Source organism: Vipera ursinii, assembly GCF_947247035.1.
Source record: "Vipera ursinii genome assembly, chromosome: 1".
Taxonomy (NCBI): Eukaryota; Metazoa; Chordata; class Lepidosauria; order Squamata; family Viperidae; genus Vipera; species Vipera ursinii.
In genome coordinates this window covers 325713859-325734369 of record NC_139512.1, presented here as the reverse complement: position 1 = coordinate 325734369, position 20511 = coordinate 325713859, and the positions used below count along the sequence as shown (strand labels likewise).

General features: G+C 37.6%; 1 protein-coding gene across 2 annotated transcripts in view; it reads left to right on the top strand.

Annotated features, from left to right (window-relative positions):
- PNPT1 (polyribonucleotide nucleotidyltransferase 1) overlaps nucleotides 1–20511 on the top strand; it is a 40515-nt gene that overhangs the window by 5021 nt on the left and 14983 nt on the right. For both annotated transcript variants that reach the window (XM_083377828.1, XM_083377829.1), the window contains exons 6-17: nucleotides 560–623; nucleotides 719–766; nucleotides 1305–1418; nucleotides 4946–5132; nucleotides 7283–7334; nucleotides 8320–8377; nucleotides 8950–9046; nucleotides 9515–9617; nucleotides 10402–10472; nucleotides 18583–18619; nucleotides 19973–20039; nucleotides 20120–20209. In XM_083377828.1, the coding sequence (XP_083233954.1) occupies nucleotides 560–623; nucleotides 719–766; nucleotides 1305–1418; nucleotides 4946–5132; nucleotides 7283–7334; nucleotides 8320–8377; nucleotides 8950–9046; nucleotides 9515–9617; nucleotides 10402–10472; nucleotides 18583–18619; nucleotides 19973–20039; nucleotides 20120–20209 (988 nt within the window). The remainder of the gene's footprint in view (nucleotides 1–559; nucleotides 624–718; nucleotides 767–1304; nucleotides 1419–4945; nucleotides 5133–7282; nucleotides 7335–8319; nucleotides 8378–8949; nucleotides 9047–9514; nucleotides 9618–10401; nucleotides 10473–18582; nucleotides 18620–19972; nucleotides 20040–20119; nucleotides 20210–20511) is intronic.

Here is a 20511-nt window from a genome sequence, read left to right as displayed (position 1 = left end):
AATTTCCTTTTCTTTTTTGTGCCCTCCAAAGCTTTGGAAATTTAGTGGATGTGTTAATGCATTCCCAAACCAGCTTCAATTCAAAGGAGCATTTTTCTTTAATGTGTTTCTCATTAGATAAAAGCATAGGGACTTCAAGGAGATGAAAGAAGAAATAAGCCTAATCATATGAGTGAAAATATGCAGCATTTTATCCTAGTTTCTTGTGATTTGGACAGTATCAATGCTGTTTAGTAAAAACTTGGTTTTCCTCAAAGAAAGAGTACTTCTTAAAATTATTTGCTCATTTCTCCATCTTCACTGAATGTTCTGTCATGCTTCTAGTCACTTTATTTTTTTTTTACAATTTATGTAATATTTTTGTACATCAGTTCGGTTCTCTCAGACAATATGTCTCTAACTCATTTCAAGTATTCCTTATCCATTTGTCTATAAATGCATTAAACAACCAAAGAGACATGATACATTCTTGCTCAGTATTAAACCGTTTGCCAAGCTATTGAAATTTACTATTCAATACTGTTAACTCAAAGTGTATTATTTGTTTTTCCTTTGCCAGATCATTTGTAATCTTCTAGCTGTAGATGATGCCTACAGTCCTGAGGTACAGGCAATTAATGCAGGTAATGAATTTTAAAAAATCTTTTTCCCCTCTGGAATAAGTACGCCTAGTGAAATATCATAAGCAGTTTCAAATAATGAATCTCACTGTTTTTAGCTTCCGCAGCTCTTGCATTATCAGACATTCCATGGAATGGACCTATTGGTAAGTACAGATGATATTTTAGGCTATTATTTAGTTTTTAAAAAATATGCCACATACATATTTTTTAAAAAATTAAATATTGGGAGTTACAATCAAAAGTTCATGACTACTTCCAGTCCTAGCACTTGAGATTGTGTTTCCACATTCTAGGTCACCGTAATCTGATTGTAAACAAGTGCCAGAGATGCACCAGAGATGTATGTAGCTTTTCTCATACATTATATTCACTATTTTTTTAATATCCTCCCAAATTTAAGCCAAAAAAAATCCCTTATTTCCTTTCCTTCCTTTCTTTGATGAATTTGACACAAGCACTGTGTGGGAATTGTCTGTGGTGTAGCTTTTAAAACATTTGCTCAATAAAGCAAAATATTTGAAGCAGCAAATTTGATAAGTAGCACATTATTATCTAAGCTGTATTTTTTGTGATTCAAAAACATTGAAAAGGTTCACAAATTATTGGTTTTATTGTTTGATTTGTATTTGATTTGATTTGCATAACTGATGGAATATCTTAATTTATGGAGTACCTTCTTAGGAGCTGTAAGAGTTGGAATGATTGATGGAGAAGTTGTTGTTAATCCCACTCGAAAAGAAATGGCTTCTAGTACTTTGAATCTAGTGGTTTCTGGAGCCCCTCGGAGCCAAATTGGTAAGTGGTTCAATATGCATATAGAGATAGTTCTTGACTTGGCGCTGGTTGTTTAATGAACATTTGGACTTATGATGGCCTCAGAAGTGCTTTATGCCTCTAAAGCACTTCTACATGTCATAAAATCCTTCGCCCGCAGCCACATGACTACATTTTGGTCACTTGGCAACTGGCTTACATTTGCAACCTTTACAACCATACGATTCACTTAACAATTACATGATGTGGACATACAGCCATATGATTTGCTTAATGTTCACCATAAAAAAAGTCATAAAATCAGGTCCAGGCACATTGATTTACAACTGTCACAATTTATAACTGAAATTCTGTTCCCAATTGTGGTGGTAGGTTGAGGACTAGCTAGCTTTGATTAAAAAAGACTGAACAATTTTATTTCTACATGGAAACCCCTTTTGGACTTTTTGCCAGAAACTGAAAGAAATGAAATTTTGTTTTTCGAAATTATAAATCCCATATCAGAATTATATGAGATTATAGAAATAATGTGTATTTTGAACTGTTGTGCAGAGCAGGGGTATGAAATGTACTGCATTTTGCACCCATCTGAAATTTCTGGATGCTCCTCAAGGGCAGCCTCATGTAGAATGTGTTACAACAGGGGTGTCAAATTGCTGGCCCACGGGCCGCATGTGTCATGCCGAAACTGCACCCACCCCATTGCCAGAAATGGAGAAAAAGTTACGTCATGACACGTCACATGATGTTGCGAGTTTGACACCCCTGTGTTACAATAATGTGGGAAGCAACTAGGACATGAGTGACAGTGTAGGGCTTCCCAATCCAGCTATGGTCATAGCTGGTGCACAACCCAAAGTTGTACAAAGGCCCTCTAGCTACGACAGCAACCTTTTCCTTGAGCAGTCATCTTGAATCCAGAAGGGTCTCCAGATTGTGCATTGGCTCTGTATAGGTAGTCCAGCCCTATCCATGATAAATTCTCAGTTCCTGTGGTCCCCAAAGCCGTTGCCAGGTTCAGTCCAAAAATGATATAGCTCAGCCAAAGTTCAGTTCTTTATTTGCTCATACTATATAGACAGAATCTTGCCAAACTAAATGTATAGTACTGAGGAAATAATTAGAGATTTTAGGGAATAACTGTCCTAAATCTCTTTCTCTGATCCAGCTCTGGACTTTATTGCCTCTTGTCTCACCCCCTCTCCTGTGCTCCCTCTGTCCTGGGAAACTTGCTGCACTGTGGTCCATCACGCCACCGTCCTCTTTGTAGACACATTCCATCACATCCATTCAATTTTATCAGAGTTGAGTTAAAGCTTGTTGTTCCCCTTCCGAACCTCTACATCATTGGTGACAAACCTTTTAGCGACCGAGTGCCCAAACTGCAATCCAAAACCCACTTATTTATCGCTGGGTGCCAGGTGGGCGTGGCCCACTGAGTGGGTGTGGCTGTGGTGGTCATGGAAGATTGGATGGGTGTGGCCAAGGTGGGTGTGGTCACCTCAACGTTGCTTCTGGGGAGGGAGACCTGTGGAGGGGTGGGCAGGGTTGGGGGAGCTCCAGGAGGTCTCTGGCAGGTGGGGCGGTGAGCAGGAACTCATCCTGTGGGGTGAGGCGAGGCAGGGTGGGGGTGCCATTGCCATGGGGCAAGGCAAGGGCTGGGGCAGCTGCTGCCTGACAGCATCAGCCCCCACACAGAGGCCAGTGACGCATGGGGGCCAACGGTGTCCATCAGTAGCCACAGCCTGCCGGCCCCTCGACAGGCACACTCTGGGGCTCCACAGCCCGTCACCAGCAGTTCAAAGAAGCTGCCTCTGAGATGGATGTTCGGCCAACAGCTGAGGAGGTGATGCAGTGGGTCGTACCTGGGAAAAGGAGAGCATGCGAGGCCAGGAGAGACGGGATGGGGGGAGGGAAACCAGCTGTGCCAGGATGCATTCAGCCACGTGGGATCTTGGTGAATTAGCAGGCGGCTGGTTGAAGAGGGACAGTTGCCACCTCTAGGGCATGGTGCGGGTGCCCACAGAGAAAGCTCGGAGTGCCGCCTCTGGCATCCGTGCCATAGGTTCGCCACCACTGCTCTACATTCTCCAGGACCAAGGCAGGATGTCAATACCATTGCTTACTTCACCATGTGTATAGATATACAGCTGGGTATCATCAGCATACTTATGATACCTTACCACATGATTACCATTAACCTCTTTCAGTGGCTTCATGTAGATGTTGAATAGGAGTGAAGAGAACCTTGTGGCATCCCACAGTGTAGGGGCTGAGGGCAGGACCTGTAGTGTTCTGTACCAGCCTGCTACCGGCCCTGCAGAAAAGGCAACCCCTTTACAAACGGCAAGAGGCTGGAATTACGTCTGCCAAATTTATTACTACAAAAACAAACAAGACACGAACCAAGATACAGAAGCTTTGAAACACTATCCAAGCGGTTGCTTTCAGCAAACCAGCCCTCCCCACACATTCCCCTTATAAAGAGTTCAGGGCGTGGCTTCTCTGCCTCCTTCCGAGAAGCCCCATTGCCTTCCTCTGTTTACTCCTTCTTGACTGCCTCTTGCGTCGGGCGTCCTTGAACAGGGCCAGCTGTGGGTCATCTTCATCCACACTGTCAGGCTCACACAGCTGGGTCTCCATGGTGACCAAGTGGGAGGGGCCTGCCTGAGGGCTATCATCAGGAAGATCTTCAACCCCCTCAGCAAGGTCTTCAACACCCCCCTCCTCCTCTGAGTCGTCCGACCCAACTGTCGAACCCACAGGCTGACCCTGAATCACAACATGTAGTTCCCAATCAACAGACTGGAACCATCAATGGGGGAAAGAAGAAAACCAATACTGTACTGCGCTACTCACCCCCAACCCTGACAACTAACCCAGAAAGATATGTTTGAAGATATTTTGTCACTTTTCTTCAGTCTGAAAGTCTCTAAACACTTTTAGATACTAAATCTAAATTTAGATACTAAATTTCATCCCTGACTGCCTACTTCCAATTAGTACTTTTTTGTCACAATTAGTAAGCATTTAGTGCTTTTTTACAGTTGTCTTTCAAGATAAACTATCCCCAGAACACTTTGTTTATTCTTTGCTAATTTTGTTATTATTTTACTGGGTTTTGGTAGCCACCCAGAGTTGCATTTGCAAGATGGGCTGCCATATAGATTCATTAAATAAAATACTTAATACTTCTGAGTTTCAAAAATCTTCCAAAGAAGCTAGCTGTCTGAAGTATGGACTTAGGTATTTTTTGTTGACGTTTATTGCTGTTCGCCAGTGACTCAGTTTAACTTGTAGTTATTTGAGGAAGGTTCTAAAGTAGTGTTTTCAAGCCAGAGCAGAAAAAGCTAAGTGAAATAGGATAGATTTCTTCTTAGCAAAGCAGTTAAGTCTTCATACTGTATGTGTGAATCTTAATTCATTAAGATCCATTTTACATAATATAGGTTGGCCATTTCTTTGTCTTAGAAATTTTGTTAATAGCTAGTTTATTTCATACTGAAGGCTGTTGGAGTGATTAACCACCTCTCAATTTTATTCAATAGTTATGTTGGAAGCTGCAGCAGACAACATCCTGCAACAGGATTTCTGCCATGCCATCAAAGTAGGTTTGAAGCATACCCAGCAAATCATTCAAGGCATACAGCAGCTGGAAAGAGAGCAAAAAATCAAAAAGAGAACTGACCAGAAGTTATTCACTGCTCCTGAGGAGATTGTGAAATATGCACAACAGTAAGTGTGGACACAGGGATCTGGAGAACCGTAATTGAATGTGCATTAGCTTCTTGTAGTCTTTCTTACTTAAAAATAACTGTAGCTACATAATTGTTGCACAGATATTCCAAACATGCTGCCTGATGTCAGATGACTGAAGCGGCACAAAAATATTATACTTTCTTCAAATCCCATTTTATACAGGTAGTCCTCAAATTATTTAATGACCGTTCGAGGTTACAACAGCACTGAAAAAGTGACTTATGACCATTTTTCATATTTATGTCTATTGCAGCATGCCTGTGGTCATGTGATCAAAATTTAGACGCTTGGCAACTGACTCATATTTATCACAGTTGCAGTGTCATGTGATCACCTTTTGTGACCTTTTGACAAGTAATGTCAATGGGGAAACCAGATTCAATTAACAACCATGCCACTAACTTAACAACTGCAGGTATTCACTTAACTGTGGCAAGAGAGGTTGTAAAATGGGGCAAAACTCACTTAGCAACAGAAATTTTGGACTCAGTTGTGATTGTAACTCAAGGACCATCTGTATTTGAACATACACTTAACAAACGTAGGTAGAACTGGATGGGATAAATTCTGAAGATGTGCAATTTGCAGAAATGTTACAGCTATGAAACAAAATATGTTTCAATAAAAAACAAACTTAGAAAAAAATGGAAGCTTATGTACTGTTTAATATATTCCTACATAATAATTTAAAAGCAAATCAGGCGAGCTTTTTAAAAATGTTTAGTAAAGCAGGTATTTTATAGGGTCGTGAAATTTATACCATTTAGCACTCTTTCAATTAAATTAATCATATTCTTAATAAGGCTTCATGTGGCATCTTGAAAGGTGTCCTAACACCTACAAGGTTATATAAAGTCAAGTCACTAGTGGCAGCACTTTTGTGCTCTTGAGTTCTACTTGATCTCAGCCTGAAGTTGACTATGCCAAATGTGCATCATTCTTTTTTGCCAATATTCCATTATCTCCCAATCCAGGTTAGATACCAATTTGTGTCTTTGGAAGTATGGAAAACATTCTTAGAAATGTGGAAAAGAGGGATGCTTAGAGTAGGAGTCCCCAGCCTTTACGGCTTGACATGGCGAGGGGAGAACTGGCCTGCGACTTGTGCAAGTTGAGCTGTGTGTGCATGCACGCACAGGTCACTGGTAGCACAAGGCAAGCTGCACACATGTGCACCAGCCAGCTGATCGTGCAAGTCGAGCTGTGCACATGTGTGCACCTGCTAGTCGCAAAAGTCAAGCTATGCGCCGGCCAGCCACTGGTGCAGCCTGATTCCAAACAAGTGATGGCCCAGTAGTGGGCCGCAGCCCGGGGGTTGGGGACCTCTGGCTTAGAGTATACTGCACCTGAAAGTTATCACAATCAGTTCATTTACTACATGGGTGTCAAATTCACCACATCACGTGACTTGTCACAATGTGTCACGACTCTTTGCATTTCCGGCAATGGGATGGGTGCGGCTTCGGTATGATGAAACCAGCCCACAGGCTGGCAGTTTGACACCCCTGATTTACTAAAATGTCTCTTCCTGGCTCCTTTCCTAATTTCAAAGAATGAAGCTACATTTCTAAATTGTGTTCAGTTCCCTCAACATAACATTGAGAAGATTTTGTTTGCTAGACTATGTTGATTTTTTGGATTTCAAATACATATAATAGGTCTTATTAGTATATACTCTTCATTTTGTGCTCTAAACACAGGTGTTTGGATACTTGCTGGATTATTGTACAGAAACCTTTGATTAAATAGACTAATGATGAGAAAGGGTGCTTAGTAAAACCAAACATTTATTAAATGGCAAATGGGTCTTTTTTAAAGCAAAGCACATGATAAAGTCTACTCTTAATATTAAATACTCATTTTGAGTGGAAACAGCAAGCATAGTCTAAACTGCTTTGCTAAATATGGACAATGTTTGGGAGAAAGTTTGTTATTGCCTGCAATTCAAATAAAATTCACTTAAGCATATTTTGTAAATTAAAAGCAAACTTTTAGATTTGAGAGTTTACTCATTCAAAGCAGTAGAAAAATTCAACATACACAATATGAATGAAGTTTTTATTAAAGTATGAACTTACTACATTGTTTACTTATTTTTCTGCACTTCTTCCTCCACCTCTGCAAAGACTTGCATCTGAAAAAGTCACAGCAGTATTTTCAGACTTCACACATGATAAAGTAAGTATTTGCATTCATGTAATCAGTTGCAGCAAAGTCCCTTCTAGATTTTCTTTCTCCATCCCAATAGGGCTATGTACTGATCTAGCTTCAAGAGACAAAAGATGATTCAAAACACTGAATCACTCGGAATTGGGCAAGCGTAAAAATTTAATTAACATAACGTCTGGCAGCAATTCTTTAGCAAAACTGCATGTGGCAGCAAGAAAAAGATCCATGTTTGTGAGAAAATAAATGAAAGTATTAACAAATGCATAAAGTTTCAGTTCACATTTCTTCTTATGAAGCAGGACCGCTCCCAGGCCATGGTCTGGGCTATGGTCCAGGGACCACTGTTGTCTGCAAAGATACTCCAGGTTATCCATAGTCTATGTACCATATACATTTGATAAAATTTAAAACAAGTCCCCCACTTTATTTTAAAATCGCCCATATCTCAGGAGAGTGCAAACTCCATAGATTTAGCCATTTTTTTTTATTACTTCCAATTTATTTTTGGTATCCCATAGTAGTGTTAGATACATAATCATGATTGGAATTATCAGGTTACTGACGCTTGGCTCAAAAGCTTGCAATGGCAATTCCCTGGTCCACATCGAAGGTTGGAACCTGCTAGTCCATCTGCAATGAGTTTAAAGTAATCTATACAATTTGTTTCTAATTTTTTTTTTGTCTTGAACATGGTTTTCTTGTACATGATAAATTCCCTGCCACTCTTAGACATTCCTCTAGCCTAGTGAGAACGTGAATACCTGCAAATGAAGTTGTGTTTTCTGCCTATGTATTATCCTTCAGCAAGACATTTAAGGTTCTGGGGTGATTTTGAACTGGTCGATTCTTTTCTTAATTATATATTCTCACTTTAATAAATGGGATTTTGTGTTTGAATTCTATTTTGTATCTTATCTTTTGCTATCTTGAGCACTATTGATGAAAGAAAGATAGAATATAAATTTAACAACTACATAGACATTTTGCATTCTAGATTTCAAGAGATGAAGCTATCAACAAAATCAGGCTTGAAACAGAAGAACAGCTTAAAGGTCAGATATATTAATAATTGTTTTACATGTGCATGCATATTACGAAATATATTTTGGAAAGACTGTGTACAGATCTATGTTTAATGGGCAAAAAAGGCACAGATTCTTTTTCACAGATATGTCAGTAACCTAAATTAACCGAGATTTTACTAAGGTGGTGAACTAATGTCTGAGCAATGTAGTACTGCAGACTACAGGATTTAGTCTGATTGAATGTTCTCATTCCTTGGACGTAAAAAAAAATAGTGAGAAAGAAGATGAATATTCCATATTTTGTTATCTCTGGACTTTTTCTTTTTGTACAATATATATAAATACTTAGACTACCATCTTAGTGAAACCCAAACTCATAGTTCTACGGATACCTTATATGGATGTAGATAATAAAAAAACATGTATCTCATATCTTTTCCTTCATGTTTGGTTGCTTTCATTTCTACTAAGCTGTTCTCTTTGTATCTGCTGAAAGAAAAAGATATAAAATCATGCTAATTATTTTGTTGCTAAAATAGCTGCTGTTCACTAATTTTTTAAGTGAGAGAAAATAATTTTTCTTCTATGTTAACCCCTAGAAAAGTTTCCAGAGGCAGATTCTTATGAAATCATGGAATCATTTAATGTTGTTACCAAGGAAACCTTTAGAAATCTTATCATGAATGAATACCGAAGGTAAATGTGGAATTGATTGTAATTAAGTGGTATTATTTTCAAATGATGCTAATAGGCAAAATGTGGGATAGGTTTTGAAACAACTCATGCCTTGTACATGAGCCAATAAGAATAGAATCCCTAACAGGACAACATGTACATGATGAACCAGAAAAAAATGTATTTGACAATATGTTCGAGAAGTAATACTTGATTAGAAACTTAAAAAATATGTGTCAATGAGTTGATTTGATCTGAACTGTTGACAGCCTATTTTAGTTGGACCTATATTTGAATATTATGCCAGTATGTACATATCAATGAAATAGTAGAAGCAGGAGATACTGTAATAAAGCTTCTCCCCTACTCTGTATCAGCTCTAACAGGTAACACTGCTATTGGATTTAAATCAAAGGATGCATTCTGTATTTGAGTTCATGAAATAAGACTGGAAAGAAAAATTATTTGTTTTTAACTTTATTTTTCTAGATGCGATGGTAGAGATTTCACTACACTTAGAAATATCAGTTGTGAAGTGGACTTGTTTAAAACTTTACATGGTTCAGCTTTATTTCAAAGGGGACAAACACAGGTATTAACTTCCTTTTTTAATATTATAAATTTAAAATTGCTTAAATGCTTCATTTTTTAAAAAATCCGTATTTATTTCTGTTTGTTGGCTTGGCTGTTAAAAGCATTAAAAGGGGGATATGATCTGCAGCAAAACTCAAAGCTTTATATGAACAAGATTTAAAGCTTTATCATCATCATTTGAAAAATCTTTCATGCCCTGGGACTCACGAGTCTATGTTTTAGAAGGAAAAAAATCATACACTGCAAATAGTGGTATACTGTTAGTGTGCAGTTAAAACAAAATTTATGATTTTAAGTGACTACAATATTTTGAAATTTTGAAATAGGTTGACTGCTACTTTGTATGTAATATTATCCCTAACTTTCTTGTGCATATGAAATTAGAGGGCTTTGATTTGCATTGCTATTAAAATTGCATTCTATGAGATATGCATGTCAATGAATGAAAAGGTTCTTGTATATGAATAGTTAAAAATAGCACTATGTTTGATCAGACTGTGATCTTAAACTGGTAAAAAAGAATACATATTTTTATCCTTTTTTCCTTCTGAAAAATAAGTTTGGTTGATTTTTACATATTTGATCGAAACTTCTAATATACAGCATTTATTCTTGTAGTATAATCTTAAACAAGTACAGCTCAGAAACATTTGAAATGAGGGCGAACATAATTTCATTGAATTTATGAAACGTCTTGTGTTACTATCATTTTTATTAAAGAATTTAATTTCCTCAAATAGAAATGTTTTTATCATACCACTTCTTTTTTGGCTAATGTTTAGGTCCTCTGTACAGTTACATTTGATTCGTTAGAATCAAGTATTAAATCAGATCTTATCACAACAGTACTCAGGTATGTGCCGTTGTATATTTTCCTTTCACCTTCTTCACACTGCTAGCTTAGTTTAGTTTTTGCTGTTTGCGGGCTCATCTAATTGCTTATCAGGTAGTCCTCACTTAGCAACCACAATTGGGACTGGCAACTTCCTCTGTTGATGTGCTGTGTTGAACTTGAAATTCCTAAATTATTAAATATTGGAGGAACCATAATCCTTGTAGCTTAACCTGTTTTACCATTTAGATCTTCAGGAGAGGCCCTTTTGGTAAGGCTCCTCTTTGTCCAAAGCATATCTGCCTGGCATGGAGAAGAACCGTTTCTTTATTCCACACAGTCAGTGAGACATTTTACCCTAAGGATTTCACTTTGTTCCCTGATCTCTCATCATTCAGAAAATCTGGGAAGATGGATCACTTTTATCAGAATTTTAATGTTTAATTGATTGATTTGAAAATTGATACTATGTCTTTAGTTGCAAGCCTTATGTTTACATTTTATTAAGCATTACAGGTAGTCCTCGATTTACAACCATTTGTTCAAAGTAACAACGGCACAGAAAAACTTACTTATGACCCGTTTTCATACTTATGACTATTGCAGCATCCCCACAGTCACATGATCAAACTTTTTTTTTTTATTGAAAAGTTTTAAAAATACAGTTTTCCTTTAAAAAAACCCCTTCCCCCTCCCTCCTCCCCTCCCTACCTCCCCCCTTCCCCCCCTCCCCCCCTCCCTCCTCCCCCCCCACCTCCCCCCAACCCCCCTCCCCCCCCGGACTTCCCAGAGCTAAATACAAGGTATATATATATAAAAAAGCAATCATAAACAACCATATACTAACAACTATAAATTCTAAAATCCATCACTCTCTAACTTATATAGGATCAAACAAAACTTAGCATTATTAAATATATATAGAAGACAAAATAAAAAAAGAAAAAAGAAAACGAAAGAAGACTTATTCAAATGCTAGATAAAACTTCTTGACCCTATACTTATTCTGGATAAACTCAATCCATTTTCTCCATTCCATAATATAATGTTCTTGCGAGTAATCTTTCAAATAGGCCGAAATCTTCGCCATCTCTGCCAAGTCGGAAACCTTTAAAATCCACTCTTGTATAGTCGGCAGTTCCTCTTTCTTCCAATATTGACCTATCAAAAGTCTTGCTGCCGTAACTAAATTCAACATCAGCTTAGAGTCCACAACTGTAGCGTCAACAATTATTTCCAACAAAAAAAATTGCGGACAAAACTTTATCCTCCATTTAAAAATCTTCTGCATATTCCACCAGACTTTTATCCAAAAAGCCTTGACCTTTTTACATGTCCACCATATGTGAAAATATGTTGCCTCTTCATCACCACACCTCCAACATTTAGGCTGATAATTCGGATACATACTTGCAAGCTTTTTAGGATCTAGATGCCATCTATAAAACATTTTGTAAAAGTTCTCTCTTAGACTTTGAGCTTGAGTGAATTTTACATTCCTCACCCAGATCTTTTCCCACGTGTCCATTGTAATAACTTCCTGAATGTTTTGGGCCCATTTTATCATACAATCCTTAACAAGCTCTGTTTCTGAATCGATCTCTATCAATGCAAGATATATCCGTTTAATATGTGCTGGTCCTTGATTTCTAATTTGCTTTATCAAATTTTCATCAATCGTTGCAAATCCATTTTTTTGGTCTTCTTTCCACCTGGCCTGTAACTGAATATATTGAAACCAAGTCTGAACAACCTTCTCTTCTCGCAAGAAACTATATGATTTCAAGCACCAAATATTCCTTTCCAAACTTAAAATTTCCTTGTAAGTAGTCTCATCATGTTTGAAACCAGCATGTATATTTTCTATTGCGTGTTTTGGGATTGCCCACAATGGTATCTTGCTGCTTAACTTATGTCTATACTTCTTCCAAACTCTCAGCAATGCCTGTCTTAAAATATGCATCCTAAACACAGTATCTACCTTCTTATCATACAACAAATATGCATGCCAGCCAAACAACAGATCATGGCCCTCAAGATTTAATAACCTCGATTGTGTCAAATTAATCCAATCACTTATTCCTACTAGTGCAGCAGCTTCATAATATAATTTAAAATTAGGCATTTTAAGGCCACCTCTCTCACGAGTATCCTGCATAATCTTAAGTTTAACTCGTGGCTTTTTCCCTGCCCACACAAATTTATTGATACCACGCTGCCATTCCTCCAAGTTAGAGTCTTTCTTAAGAATCGGTATCATTTGAAATAAGAATAAAAATTTGGGCAGGACATTCATTTTCACTGCTGCAATCCGTCCCAACAAAGACAATTGCAATTTTTCCCAACTCTCCAGTTCTTTTTGAATTTTCCCCCATAACTTTTCATAACTATTTTTATATAGCTTTGTATTAGAGGGCGACAAAATCACCCCCAAATATTTAACCCTTTTAACAATCTCAAATCCAGTTAATCCTTCTAGGAGAGCCTTCTGCGAAACTGTCATATTTCTAGCCAAAATTTTAGTTTTCTGTATATTTACTTTAAATCCAGAAACCTTCCCATATTGTGTTATTATCTCCATCAGGTCCACAACAGAGTTCTCTGGCTGGGTCACTGTAACAACCAGATCATCTGCAAATGCTCTCAATCTGTAATCCTGATCTCCAACTTGTATCCCCTTAATTTTTTCCGAATTCCGAATCTTAACCAATAATATCTCTAATGTTAATACAAATAACAAGGGCGATAGCGGACACCCTTGCCTTGTGCCCTTATCAATATTACATACTGTTGTCAAACTATTGTTAACTATAATTCGGGCAGTTTGTTTTTGGTATAATGCCCTAATCGGTTGTAAAAAATTTTCCCCAAAATCCATTTTGTCTAAAACTTTCAACAAAAATTGCCAGTTCAATTGATCAAAAGCCTTTTCAGCATCTAAAAAGATTAGCGCAGCAGAGATCTGGTTGTGCCTTTCCAAAAACTCTAACACATCAACTATATGTCTCACATTAGTTTTCATTTGTCTTCCACTAATAAACCCCGTTTGGTCCCCATGAATCACCTGTTGCAGAACCCTCATCAGTCTATTAGCCAAAACCTTAGCAAATATCTTATAATCTGTATTTAAAAGCGATATCGGTCTGTAATTTTTAACTAAAGTAGCATCCTGGTCTTCCTTCGGAATCAAAGAGATAAAAGCTGTTCTCCAAGACGGGGGCACCTTTCCCCCCCTCTGGATTGTCTGGAACAGTTCCTTTAACGGTTTTATCATCTCTAATTGTAAGTTTTTATAATAGGCCGCAGTCAAGCCATCAGTGCCTGGTGCTTTATCCACCTTCAATTCCTTAATAGCTGTAAAAATTTCTTCTTCTGTAATCAGTTGGTTAATCCCCTCTTTTTGTACTTGCGTAAGAACCGGGATGCTAGCCTTCTCCAAATACGTATCAATATCTTTTGCATTAATGTCCTCTTTAGTATATAATTTCGAGTAAAAATCCACAAAGGCATCCTTAATAAGATTCTGTTGATACACAACCCTTCCTTTATACTCAATCTTATCTATATTAGATGCCCTTTGTTTTTTCCTCAGTCTATAAGCCAACCATCTGCCTGGCTTATTAGCATTGCAAAAAGTATTATGCCTAGCAAACCGCAGATTGGTCGCCACTTGATCAGCCATTAATTTATCAAATTGTCCTCGTAACAGTCTAATAGCCTCCTTGATCTTCACCTCCTCTGGGTTCAAAATCAAAGCCTTTTCTTTTTCCTTTATTTCATTCTCCAGTTCTTTCCTTCTAGTTTCCACTGCACGTCTATGTCTATTATTCATATATATCAACACCCCTCTCATATAGGCCTTGCTAGCATCCCAAACCATATCCATAGAGGTACCCTTATTCATATTCATCTCAAAAAAATCCTTCATCCGCTGTTTGCATTCTTCCACATTTCTCTGATTTCTAAACAAATTCTCATTTACGCGCCATGAGCGTCTATCTCCTCTTTCCTTATCAATCTCCAACCACACTGGACTGTGATCAGAGATAATTCTTGCGCAGATTTTCACCTTTTTAGTTCTCAAAAGAAAATCATTAGTCAACAAAATAAAATCAATCCTCGAAAAAGATTGGTGTCTATCAGAATAAAATGTATAATCCTTCTCCTGCAAATGTCTCTCACGCCAAATATCTCGCAATTCCAGGTCATCCATCATTTCAAAAAAAGATTTAGGCAGTCTAGCGTGACTTGGAATGCGCTTAAAGGCTCCAGCCTTATCCAACTGTACATCCCTAACTCCATTCCAGTCCCCCATAAAAATAAAGGATTTATAATCCAACTGGGTAAGCTTTGTATGAAGTAAACTAAAAAAGTCAGCTTGTTGTTGATTTGGAGCATATAATCCAACTAAAAGCGTCTTTTTACCTTCAAACAACAGCTCGATCATAACATATCTTCCATGCTTATCTGCTTCAATTAGGTCCGCTGTTAAGGCACTTTTAACATAAACAACCACTCCATTTTTCTTATTCTCTGCAGAAGCAACAAATTGCGTACCCAGCCTCGAGTTCAATAAATACTTTTGATCCAAAACTCTAATATGCGTTTCTTGCAGGCATATAACATCTATCTTAAATTGTTTTAAATATTGAAAAACTTTCTTCCTCTTCTGCGGTGAGTTTAGTCCATTAACATTCCAGGTTAAAAATTTAGTTGCCATGTATATCCCCGAAAAGCTCTTGGACCACAGCTTTGATAGGACTGGTTACTTTAGGCCGTGCTCCTCCCACAGCTTGGCTATGAATGCGTTGTGAAGAATCTGAAGACTTTTGCTGATCTTGTTCTTTTATTTTCTTTGCTCGTTTTAAAGCAGCACGCGTCACTCTTTGCTCTCCAGGATCATCCAAAGAGATTGTAGCTTGATCTCCTCCAGCACCATTTTCCTCTGTTTCCTCCTCTTGTTGTTCTTCTTCTCCAGATCCCTTTCCAGCTTCCAGGAGCGTTAATGGGGTTGCTTTTAAGACATTATTGTAGAAATCACGTGCTTGTTTCACAGTAATCAGCCTATACCTTTTACCTTCATACATCACCATCAGCCCCTCTGGAATCTCCCATCTGAACCTTATATCTCTTTGCTTGAGCTCTTGCACAAGAAATGTATAGTCCTTTCTTCCCCTTAAAATCCTTGGAGGAATTTCTTTTAAAACCAAGACTTCTTGTTCAGCAATCACAACCTTAGCATCATAGGCAGCTTGTATAACTTGATCTCTAATTTCTCTTTTTGCAAAATAAACCACCACATCTCTAGGCAACTTTCTCTGTCTGGCAATCCATGAATTCACCCGAAACACTTTATCCATAGCTGCTCTTATTTCAGATGCTGGCTGGTTCAATACCCCTTCGAGAGCCTCAGAGATCAGCTGCTTTAAATCTTCTTTAACATTCTCTTTTAAGCCTCTAATTCTGACAGCAAACTGCATCTGGTAATATTGGGCATGGCTTAACTCCCTTTCCAACTTGCCTCTTTCAATTTCATTCTCCCGTGCTTTTACTTCTAGTATAGCATTCCTTTGAGCCAAATCATCCACTTTTTCATCTAAATCTTCCACACATTCCGCCACTTTATGCACTGAAGTCAAAATGTCTACCTTCATCACGCTGTACTTCTGTTCCATCCTCTCTTCCATTCTTTCCTCAAATTTCTCCAATTTCTCCTCCATCTGTGCAAATTTATCAGCAATTGATTGATTAATTGATTCCAAAAGTACCTGGGCATGTTTATCCAAGGTATCTCGCAAATCCTTCGATGTCAGCACTTCAGGAGGATGCAATGCCTGTAGTGATGATTGTTGCACCGGCGAGGATCCTCCACTCCGAAGAGTTTTAGAGGGAGGTTTAGCCACCATCTTTTAATCCTCAATTATGACGCACTTTCAATTAAAGTTTAAAAAGTCCAACAAGTTAGAGAGTACAGTTCCGGTGGCGGCGCGGCGCCGAAGACAGCCTCCCCTGGCTGCCCGCGGCTCAGCTGTTTGTTTTTTCGCCCGAAACAGCGCCGATCAGCTGTTCGGGCGAAATTGAAGCCCCCTCCTCGGGAGAAGAGGAGGGGGTGAGGCCCCAGGTAGGGGTAGAGTTCTCCGAGGCCGCCTGAGCTTGGAGCTTGGGCGGCTGAAGGATCGAACTCCCCCGAAGCCTGGGTTGCTCCCAGCTGGCCGTCGTCTCTGCTCCGAACTTCCTGGAGCAGAGCCAGGCGTCTGCGAACCATCCCTGCCTGAAGAAAGGACTATGATTTAAAGGAACAGGCAGAGCGGTACAAGAGGAAAAGGTGAAGAGGACTACATGATCAAACTTTTAAGTGCTTTGCAACCAGCATGTATTTACAATGGTTGCAGCATCCCGGGATTGTCATTGCAACTTTCTTAGAGACTTTAAGTCAATGGGGAGGGGAGCCAGATTCACCTAATGACCACGTGATTCATTTAACAAGTTCAGAGATATTTTTTTTTAACATCCATGGCAAAAAGGTCATAAAATGAGGCACGACTCACTTGTAACAACTGTCTTGCTTAGTAGTGGAAATTTGGGGCTCATTTATGGTTGTAAGTCGAGGACTACCTTTATAAGTATTTTTTAACTGAAGACAAGATAGACTAAATGGAATAGATAAAATAATAAATTGCAATATTGCAATTTAAAATTTAAGATGTTATACAATGATTGGATTCACATACTAAACTAAAATTTCTCTTCAGCATGATTTATTGAACAAATGGAAGCTTGTTTTACACCTGTCACTGAGCTATGAATTATATTGTTTACAAACCATGGGGACTGTCTTTTCACATCATCTTAATTCATAATATAGGTAGCCCTTGACAAGGACCACAATTAGAATCAGAATTTCTATTGATAAGCAAGGTGATTGTTAAGTGAGTCGTGCTCAATTTTATGACCTTTTTGCCATGGTTGTTAAATGAACCACTGCAGTTTTTAAGTGATTCAGGCAGTCATTAAGCAAATCCAACTTCCCCGCTGACTTTGCCTGTCAGAAGCCAGCTGAGAAAGTCCCAAAAGGTGACCTGGGATGATATGGCCATCATAAATACATGTCAGTTGCCAAGCACCCAGATTTTCATCACATTACTGTGGGGATGCTGCAACAGTTGTAAGTGTAAGAACCAGTTGTCACTTTTTTCAGGTCCATTGTTTTAGTTTATAAATTAAGAATTCTGGCTTAATATAGGACAATGGTTTATGATACTTGAATGCTTATATGCCTCTCAACAACCTTTGCTCCTACAAGCTTCCCTATTCTTTCTTATTTTTATTTTTTAAATGAGAAGTTGTAACAAAAAAAGATCCTCTCCTAGAATAATTGTATTTATAAGAATGCTTCTAAACATAATATAAGCTTTCTGGCCATTGTTATAAAATAAAAGTGGATTCATTGCAGTCCAATGCTTTCTTCACAAGTTTCCATACAGAGAAAACGGGTTTGAAACCAGCATTCTGGAATGGCAGATGATGGACAATTTCACATTTTTTTATAAATTAATTTTCCGTGAAGGGCTGTTCCAGTCATTTTTGTGAACAGACAAGCCTTCTTGTCAGAATGCTCAAAACATTATTCACTATCTTAAGAAAAACTGACTAAAATATCAATTCAGACACATTTCTGTAAACAATATGTGCATACATGGTCACATACTGTACACAGTTTATGTGCATAAAACCATTTCTCCAGACAATTCCTTATAAAAGACAGATCATGCTTAGGCTGATTTAGTTTTAAAAATATAACTTTGTACTGGCTTATCACATTAGTTTCTGAGTTCTGAAAACAGGTTGGTCTAATCAGAAAAAGGGCTCTATTAGTAATGTACTTATTATACATTGCTATAAGCTAAACTTACTACAAAAATAAACTGCTTCTGAAAATTTCAAGGATTCTGCAGAAATTTATGTCTTGGGAAAGATGCTTGGAAAAATGAGGTTTCTCCTGCTCTAAATCCTGACTTCATGTTTTGTCTCTGTTTGTGAGAGAGGGCAAAGTAGATAGTTTTATTAACATGGATTGATTAAGTTATATACAGCTTATTAAGATCTACATAACTTTTTATTTCTATTTTAGTGGAATAAAAGAAAAAAACTTTATGCTTCATTATGAGGTATGATATTTTTCTTTGTTTCACTTGAATATTTTTAAGTATGCCTAATCAATAAACTTCAGTACTTGGACTAAGGGCTGATTCCACATTGCTTTTCTTAAAAAGAAAATTCCTCTGTCAAAAGCTTATTCAGATCTCAAGGGAACTCCAGAGTTTTCTGTAGGAAGACCAGCTGTATTGTAATAATGCTCAGGCTGTTGTGCTTGTGTACTTTTAAGTTGCATTTGCTGGAAGTATTGTGATATGTTTGTGACTTTTTAATGAGATGTTAATGTTTTACTCTGCTTTGAATATTTTTAGGAATAAAAATAATTAATTTATACTGCAAGTAACCCCTACCTCTAGAGTTCCCACTTAAAACAACCTTGTCTGGGTTCCCACTTAAAGAAGTCCATCTAATGTTAAGCCGTAAACCATAAAAGTAAAATCAGATATTGGGCTAAATTGTGAATTCATTGAGAAGTTTTGGGAGAGGTAGATTACATTTGGGCAACAGCAATAAAAACATCCAGTCGAAACATAGAGTCAGATATAGGTAGTCCTCAACTTACAACAGTTAGTTTAATGACCATTCAAAGTTACCACAGCACTGGAAAAAGTGACATGACCATTTTTCACAAGGCCATTGCGGCACCCATGTGGTCAACATTCAGATGCTTGGCAACTGGCTCATATTTATGACAGTTGCAGTGTCCTGGGGTCATGTGATCACCTTTTGCGATCTTCTGGCAAAGTCAATTTTACTTAACTGTGTTACTAACTTAACAAATGCAGCGATTCACTTAACTGTGGCAAGAAAGGTTGTAAATGGGGCAAAACTCACTTAACAAATGCCTCACTTAGCAACAGAAAGGGGCTTAATTGTGGTTGTAAGTCGAGGACTATCTGTATACGACCATTTAGAAGTTGCTATACCCTCTCTTGTTTGTAAATGAAAGAGAATATTTTGTGCAACTGATCCCTTATTAAAGGGCTTTTATGAAATAACCCTTAGGTTGTTCCTAAATAGCATCTACAGTGTGTGTATGTGTGTTTGTTTATATGTGGATATATTGCACAGATTTACATAGGATTGCAAATAGATGCATATATGTATTTATTATAGTTATTTCAAGCAGTAGATGTTAGATATTTTTGCAGTTTAACTATTGTGTTAATAACATTTAGCCTGATTTCAGTGGATTAGATATGCTTATTCTGTTTATATTTGATTGTGAGAGCCAATTTTTTTCTTCAGAACAGTGAGAATAAATGAATCACTTAAAATAATTTCTAAATTCTGAAAACTATTTCAAATAGCATGTGTGAATTTCTGACTGTTAGTGTTTTAAAGTGTCTTCCTTCTCTTTGTAGTTCCCTCCATATGCAACTAATGAGATTGGCAGAGTTTCAGGTTCAAATAGGAGAGAACTTGGTCATGGTAAGTAAACCCTTAGGCAACTCAATGTTTATATTGAAATTAAGTATTCTTTGTATTCATGACATTATTTTTACCTGTAGGTGCACTTGCAGAGAAGGCTTTGAAACCAGTGATTCCAAGTAAATTCCCTTTCACGATAAGAGTTACTTCAGAAGTTTTAGAATCAAATGGTATTTGCTTTTTTATATATTTTGCTATAATCTGTTAGTAACAATCTAGGATTTGGGAGAAGGGGTTTGTAGCCTTTTTTATCTCTAGTAGAAAATTTCATTGTGATTTTGGTAAAAATAGGGTTTATGAATGTTTAAGGCCTTTATACTTCAGCTCTTATTCCAAGCTTTTTTTTAAATTTCTGAAATTCATCAAGGTTTGGGATTACTACTTTGTTACTTGTATCTAGAATGACTGTATCTACCGTACATCTAGGAGATAGAAATTAAAAATTGATGAACAGTTATGAATTTTCTTCATA